Raw genomic sequence first — 8,233 nt, 5'->3', positions numbered from 1 at the left:
AATAATAATAATAATAATAATAATAATAATAATAATAATAATAATAATAATTTATTTATAGCCCGCCCAATCACAAGGAATCCAGGCGGGTTACAACAGTAAAAATAAAGATAATAAAATAAAATACAATAAATAAATAAAATACAATAAAATTAAAGAGAGCGAAGTGAGTACATTCACAGTTAGGCCTGATGGAAGTTGGGCCTCTCTTTTTCACTCCCTCCCAGGTCTGATGATGATGTCATGGAGGGAGGGCTCTTCTTCTTGAGGCAAGGATTTTATTTTAATTAATTTTAATTTAATTCTTCTCATTAAATTTAAGAGAAGAATTGGTGGACAGAGTGACATAAGTCACAGTAAATGGGGAGTAGAACTAGGTAGGGAAGGCCTGCCGGAAGAGATCCGTTTTAAGAGCCTTCTTAAAGGATGTAAGAGTAGAAATGTCACGGATCTCCTTCGGCAGGTCATTCCATAGCTTCGGAGCTGCGATGGAAAAGGCCCTCTGGATGACTGAACTTAGCCTAGATTTTATTGGCTGAAGTAGATTCTTCCCCGAGGACCTTAGAGTGCGGGACGGACAGTATGGAAGTAGGCGATTTCTTAAGTATTCTGGACCCAAGCCATGTAGGGCTTTGAAGGTAATCACCAACACCTTGTACCTTGCCCGGAAACTAATTGGCAGCCAGTGAAGGGATTTCAAAACTGGTGTTATGTGATCGGTACAACGAGTACCTGTAATTAACCTGGCTGCCATATTTTGTACAAGTTGAAGTTTCTGAACTTGGCACAAGGGTAGCCCCATGTACAGCGCATTACAGAAGTCCAATCGAGAGGTGACCAGCGCATGTACAACTGTTTCAAGGTCTCCCTGCTCCAGGAAGGGGCGCAGCTGGCGTATCAGCCGAAGCTGATAACAAGTGCTCCTGACTGTCGCATCTACCTGAGCTGTCAGGTGAAGCAACGAGTCAAGGAGCACCCCTAAGCTGCGGACAGAGTCTTTCAGGGGAAGTGTGACCCCATCCAGAACTGGCTGACATAATTCCATACCTGGGCTTGGGTTTCCTATAACAAGTACCTCCGTCTTACCTGGATTCAGCTTGAGTCGGTTTTCCCTCATCCAGTCCATTACCGCCCCAAGACAGGCATTCAGAGGAGAGATGCCATCCTTAGTCACTGCATCAGTCTGAGACATAGAGAAATATATTTGGGTGTCATCAGCGTACTGATAACATCCTGCCCCATGTCTCCGGATGATTTTTCCCAGCGGCTTCATGTAAATGTTAAACAGCATAGGAGACAATATTGCGCCCTGGGGTACACCAAATTTTATCTCTCTTTTAGAAGAGCAACTGTCTCCTAGTGCCACCATCTGGAATCTGCCCGAGAGGTAGGACCGGAACCACTGTAGAACAGTGCCTCCGATACCTAACTCTCTCAGGCGTTCCAGAAGGATACCATGGTCGATGGTATCGAAGGCCGCTGAGAGGTCTAAGAGCACCAGCAGGGTCACACTTCCCCTGTCGATGCCTAGATGGAGATCATCAACTAAGGCGACCAAGGCCATCTCAACTCCGTATCCTGCCCTGAATCCGGTTTGAAATGGGTCCAGATAATCAGCTTCATCCAAGACTGCCTGTAGTTGATTGGCGACCGCCCTCTCAATCACCTTGCTCAAGAATGGTAACAACGAGACTGGCCTATAGTTATTTCTATCCAGAGGGTCCAGGGAGGGCTTTTTAAAGAGTGGTCTGACCACTGCCTCCTTAAGACAAGAAGGCAGGGTACCCTCACTGAAGGATGCATTGATTATATTTTTCAGCATCAGCTTGACTATATCACCCCCCTGGACAGCCAGGATGGGCAAGGGTCAAGAGGGCAAGTCGTTTTTTTCAGACTACAAAGGAGCTTGTCCACGTCCTCAGTACTTACCGACTCAAATTGATCCAGTCTAACAGTAATGGCAGAGGCGTTGGATGCCTCTCTCATTGCTTCTGACTTAAAGTTGGCATCCAAATCAGCTCTTATCCGAGAGATTTTATCTGTGAAATAATCATTAAAAGCATTACAGTAAGCTATGGTTGACTCTAATAGAGGGTTCTGGGTGGGAGGCAGTTGTGTTAAACTCCTTACCACCCTGAACAGCTCAGCTGGACGAGATTTCACAGACGCGATAGATGCAGAGTAGAAAGATTTTTTGGCTGCATCTATCGCCATTTGATAGGACCTAAGAAAAGTCCTATGAAGTATCTTATCAGATATGAGTTGAGATTTCAGCCAACGCTTCTCTAGTCGTTGTCCAACCCGCTTCATTTGTTTAAGCTCTTCAGTGTACCAAGGGTTACGGTTTTTACTGGGTTGGAAAGGACGCTTGGGAGCGATCATGTCTATAGCTCTGGTGATGTTGTTATTCCATAAATTAACCAGAACTTCAACAGAGTCACTGGCACTGCCAACCATAGAACCCCCTAGGGCTTCTTGGAACCTAATGGGTTCCATCAGCCTTTGAGGGCGGACCATTTTAATTGGTCCTCCACCCCTAGAGGGAGGAATAGTAGAATTCAAACATTGTGAGCAGGTTCATGGCTCATACCTGCCTAAATAAATAAATAAAATACATCAGGCTTTGGAATGTCTGTCTGTCTATCTTATCTTTGTAAATCTTCCAGTTGTTTTTACCTAGCAGCTTAAGCTGAACATGCTTCTGGGCAAAACAATTAATTTACCCTATGATCATCAAGATGCTGATGAATGTACTCTACGCTGGTGTGGTGAATGTGATTCTTGACCCAACATTACAATCAGTACTTTTGCATCTTTCAAAGAGCTGGGGCCATCCCCTTTCTCTCTTATCTCTCCCACTTGATGTCTCCAGAGGATTTCACATTATTTCTTTTCCTAAATTCCAAATCAGATAACGCCCACAATCTGCTGGATTTCCCATCCTTGCATTCCCTTCTTTGTGGTATGCCTTCATCACTCCACTTGCGACAGCTTCTTATCCTTTTGACTGATCTCTTGTTCTGAATGATGATTACATTCCTTGCAATGAGTGCTCAGTGGCTAAAAACAAACTCTACAGCTGCAGGACCTGCTTCTCTTTCATCTTGGCTTTGGATTTTCAGGGATGTAATTTCATTCTCTTGGAAAGCAGAAAAAAAGCTTTTCTGTTCATTTCAGTAATTAATAAACAAAAATAAACTAATTTACATGAATAAATAATTTAGAGGATCTGAGATTATGAGGAAGTCCAGACCAAGATGGAGGCAGAGAAAGTTCAGCACATACATGGTAGGAAGAATGACAACTTTAGGTTCTGAGAGTCCAATGGTCTATTTCTCCTGGAGTTCTCTAGCACTTAATTATTAAATTCAGTTAGGCAATGTGAGCAGAATGGTTGATGGTTGGAAGAACAGTGATTTGCCCAAGACTACCTAGGATATTAGAGAAGCAGCATGGTGTAGTGGTTTGAATATAACTCTGGAGATGGTTTGAATCACCACTCAGCCATGGAAAATCATTGAGTGACCTTGGGCAAGTCATAATCTCTCATCCCCAAAGAAAAGAAAAGGCAAACCATCTCTTACCCAATGGAAGTCTGGAGAACTGCTTTTCACAAAAAGGTTCCTGTAAGTGCTCATTGTAATTCAGTTGCCTTCACTAACCTGTTAAAAGTGACCAAAACTAATTATTACAATTCAGTGCTAAATTAAATAAGTAACCTTTAACGTAACTTACTCAAATCATGGAGAGTTAGCATGGCATAATAGTTTGAGTATTGGACTACAACCTTGGAGACCAAAGTTTAGTTCCCAGCTCAGCCATGAAGCCCATTTGGTGACCGTGGGCAAGTCACATATTCTCAGCTTCAGGGGAGGGAAATGGCAAACCTCCTCTAAACAAATCTTGCCAAGAAAACCCCATGATAGAGTCACCCTAGGGTTGTCATAAGTCAGAAATGGCTTGAACACATACAACAACAAAAACAAGCAAAAATTGTATTCAAGCCAATATCTCATATTAAAGTACCAGCCAAAGTAAATTTTCCTACATTACCATGGTGTATGAGTGTAAGTTAGGCCAAACACCTTCCTCCTATAAAGGCCAAAGGAAAGGCAAAATTTCTATCTGGTCTCCAAAAGGCAACCACACAAAGCATGTACTAAAACCAGGAAGGGTGGGAAGATAAGGAAACATTGAAAGGCAGTAGTAGAAGAGAGGCAGAGCAAGAATTATAGTCTCTCGTGCTCCTTGCCCCTTGGTTGTATTTTCTGCACAGGCCTCTTTTGCCCTTCAGAGAAACATCTGGAATAAATGAGAGCCCTGGCACAACAAAGGTTAAAAAAGAAACCCTAAATGCAATAAATTGTTTCCACTTATGTATTGAAATCAGGTTTGTCTAACTGCCAACTCAATTTCATATCTGAAAGCCAGAGTGCTTTTTTAACTGTGCAGTGTGATGAAGAATTGTAATACAATATAGCAGCAGTGACACTGCTAAACCACAATGGGGTTGTGGGGGAATATCCTTGCATTTGTGCAGAAGATTGTAACTTATAGTGCTAAGTTTTGCACAGTTTTTAAAGGATGTAGACATTTGTGCTTCTCAAAGTCTAGAACTCACCTGCTGGTATCTGTACAATCGTCCCTCCATTTTCACAGACTTCAAGCCCGTGGTCTTGGTCTTTAAATGACTGGCAGATGGGAAGGGTTAAAATGGCACACATATCCACATTGCATGGCCATTCAAGCTAATGGGGCTTGAATATCTGTGAATTTCCATTTTCACAAGGAGGTTTGGAACAGATTCCCTGTGAAAATGGAGGGACAACTGTAATCTCAAATAAATCAACTAGACATTAAAACCAAGGATTTTATTTCTGTGTAAACATCCTTAGAATTGTGTTATATTTTTCTATTTGCAGGTAGGCAATCCAGATTGCTAAATTTCAAATTGTAAAATACAACATAATCTACAGAAATGTTATTTGTCACATGCCCTCTTCTAGATTGAAATAGAAAGCTGAAATATGGACAATTGAGTAAATGTTAAAGCATCTCACCAGACATTCTCTCTTCATTCAGAAAATCATCTAGATTTCTTCCTGGAATCTTTCCACTTTGAAACTGAACAATGAAGCTGCTACGTATTGCCCCATTCCTTTTGCTTGCCTTTACAGCTTTGGAAGCCCGACCAAAATTTTTAGGTAAGCTACCAGCCCAAACTCTCTCTGTGTGTTTGTGTATCCATGTGTCATCACTAAATCCTGATTAAATTAACCTTCATGTCAAGTTGTGGGGAATAATTCATGTTGTGGGCATATGGGTAAATAAGGTGATACAATCTCGTTATTTCTATTAGACTTTTAAAAAATTAGGAAGATGCTAGTTCTCGATGATTAGTTTGTATAAAGACTATCCTCAATCACTCTGCATGCTGTTTATAATCTGTAAGAGGAATGATTTGAAAAATGCAGCCCTTACTCAAAATATCTGCTTCAGAATAAAGATCTATTATTGTTTACATTTATAGCCATGCCCTACAGTTCAAATGAATCTCCAAGTGTATTATGTAGATTTCTCCCCATAGTGAGAATGACTAGGTAAAGTGACCAATTGATTTTGATTATGTGTTATCTTTAAAAATCTTATCTGTTGGGGAATTGTTTTGAGTAAGTTTTAAGCAGCTTTGAGTGAACTATTATCACAGTTGAAGAGTGGGGATAAAAAATTTCTTCAATAAATAATGAATTATCTTTTTCAAGGTATAAAGTTACAGTCACACCAGATCTTTCAATTTTTCTCCTCTAGAAAGTAAATGTAAAACAGGCCCATTGGACATCGTGTTTGTGATTGACAGCTCACGCAGTGTTCGTCCTTTTGAGTTTGAAACCATGAGGCGGTTCATGATTGACATCATTCACAACTTGGACATAGGGCCTAATGCCACACGGGTAGGAGTGATCCAGTATTCTAGCCAGGTCCAGAATGTCTTCTCCCTCAAGTCCTTTTTCACTAGGGCTGAAATGGAAAAGGCCATCAACAACATTGTCCCGCTGGCCCAAGGCACAATGACAGGGCTGGCTATCCAGTATGTCATGAATGTGGCCTTCACCACACAGGAGGGGGCACGGCCACTCCACAAGAAGATCCCTCGGGTGGCTGTGATTGTAACTGATGGGCGGCCCCAAGACCGTGTAACTGAGGTGTCAGCTCAGGCACGAGCAGCCGGCATTCAAATCTATGCTGTGGGTGTACAACGGGCAGATATGAACTCCTTACGGGCCATGGCTTCTCCCCCTCTAGAAGAGCATGTGTTCTTGGTGGAATCCTTTGACCTCATCCAACAATTTGGCAAGCAGTTCCAAGACAAGTTATGTGGTAAGTGATGATGCAATAAAGCTTCCTCTCATAGTCTATGATGAAGTTCAAAATTTCTTTCAGTGTAAGATCAGCTTGGGGAGAGATGACATGTATGAGATATTCCATTTTTGAGGATCTTCTACAGAACCCTCAACTTCAATAGATTTAAAAGGTGTCTAGACAAATGCCTGGAAAAGAAGCTATTGATGTATTACTGGATTTGGCATAAGATTGTAGGGTGCTGGGTTTGGCATAAGATTGTAAGTGCTTTTGTTTCCATATCGCAGCTCTAGGAAGTAAAATACATTTGGAAAGGAATTTAGTAAAGGCTCTTTCCAAATTGCCACCTGCAGCTCTAAAAATACTGAATCAGCTTTCATGTTCAGATATATCTATATTTCTCATGTGTAACATGTGTGTATATTTATGTTATGGCATCTTATATTTTCTAGGTGTTGATATGTGCACAGAAATGGACCATGGCTGTCAGCATACTTGTGTCAGTGTGCCAGGGTCTTTCTATTGTCAGTGTAAACCAGGATTCAAGCTGAATGCTGATGGAAAGACATGTTCCAGTAAGGCTAACAGACTTATTACTATTAACATGCACTAGAGAGGCTCCCTCCTTGTTCTTCTTGCACTGGCAACTGAAACCTTCCCCATTCCATCTGGTTTTCAGGAACAACTGCAATGGACTTTTAATATTGTGTGGTTGTTGTTTTTAAAATTCTGTCTTTTAATGAATTTTTAATGCCTTTAATTCTATAGATTGTTCAATGGTTTTTAAGAACATTTATGTATATTTGCCAATATTTTTATACTGTTAATCTTTTCTATTTACAGTGGTGCCTCGGGATACGAAATTAATTCGTTCCGCCATTCCTTTCGTAACCCGAAAATTTCGTAACCCGAAATACTCCGTTAGCACTGGAAAGCCTATAGCAGCATTTGAATTTCGCGCCGAAATGAATTTCGTAACCCGAAAAATATTTCGTAACCTGAAACAGTTTTTGCCAATCCAACTTTTTCGTATCCCGGAAATTTCGTAACGCGATCATTTCGTATCCCGAGGCACCACTGTATTATATTCTGTAAACTGCCATGAGTCCCAGTACTGGGTAAAAGGTGGGTTATAAAATACTGTATCAGTCCTCTGTAACAGCAAGGGGTCCAGACACCCCCCCCCCCCCATTGGATACTAAAGAGTGCAGGACTTCAAGTCCTATTATTGCCAATCGATGCACGGCAAGCACACAACCACATTGGTGAAGCTTGTGTGCACATACTTCCATTGATAATAACAGGGTGGGGCCATTTGCGAATGTTCCAATCCACAAATGCTTAGCTCATCAATAGAGAGGGCCGACTGTAATAACAAAACAGCAATTAGTCTTCTTTCTGTTTAGTTTAACCATCCAGTCAGTGGACATACCGTATATACTCAACTATAAGTCGAGAAATTTATGCCCCAAAATGGACTTCAAAATCAAGGATCGACTTATGGAAGGGTCAATAGGTTACTTCCTCTGTAGCCAAGTAAACAGTCCCCATTTGAGTCCTGGTGCCGGCAGCCTCTCCTCTCTTCGCGAGTGTGTGTGTGTGTGTGATCCTTCAGCCCTCCCTCGCAGCTGGAGCTAACAAGCAGCTACTGAGGGAAGGGAGAAGGATGCAGAGAGAGGGAGCATGCCCAGGCTTGGACCCCGTTTTGCAAAGCATGGGTCTGGAAATGCTGGAGCTAAAGGCAAGCCTGGGGTCCTCCTTTTCTCCCCTGCAAGCCAAGGGTCTGGAAATGCTGGAGTTAAAGGCAAGCCTGAGGTCCTCCTTTTTTCACCCTGCAAGCCATGGGTCTGGAAAGGCTGGGGTCCTCCTTTTC

At 41.9% G+C, this 8,233-nt stretch overlaps 2 protein-coding genes across 2 annotated transcripts in view; one reads left to right on the top strand and one right to left on the bottom strand.

The window, feature by feature from the left end:
• Nucleotides 1-8,233, bottom strand: part of RBPJL (recombination signal binding protein for immunoglobulin kappa J region like) — a 233,698-nt gene that overhangs the window by 79,118 nt on the left and 146,347 nt on the right. The gene's annotated exons all lie outside the window — the stretch shown is intronic.
• MATN4 (matrilin 4) overlaps nucleotides 1-8,233 on the top strand; it is a 60,495-nt gene that overhangs the window by 32,950 nt on the left and 19,312 nt on the right. The window contains exons 2-4 of the mRNA XM_042464910.1: nucleotides 5,083-5,204; nucleotides 5,809-6,378; nucleotides 6,813-6,935. Coding sequence (XP_042320844.1) covers nucleotides 5,132-5,204; nucleotides 5,809-6,378; nucleotides 6,813-6,935 — 766 coding nt within the window. The 5' untranslated portion in view covers nucleotides 5,083-5,131. The remainder of the gene's footprint in view (nucleotides 1-5,082; nucleotides 5,205-5,808; nucleotides 6,379-6,812; nucleotides 6,936-8,233) is intronic.

The sequence above is a fragment of the Sceloporus undulatus genome, chromosome 4, assembly GCF_019175285.1.
Source record: "Sceloporus undulatus isolate JIND9_A2432 ecotype Alabama chromosome 4, SceUnd_v1.1, whole genome shotgun sequence".
In the NCBI taxonomy this organism is placed as follows: Eukaryota; Metazoa; Chordata; class Lepidosauria; order Squamata; family Phrynosomatidae; genus Sceloporus; species Sceloporus undulatus.
Note: the sequence above shows the minus strand (reverse complement) of the source record. Positions and strands in the feature narration are given on the sequence as shown.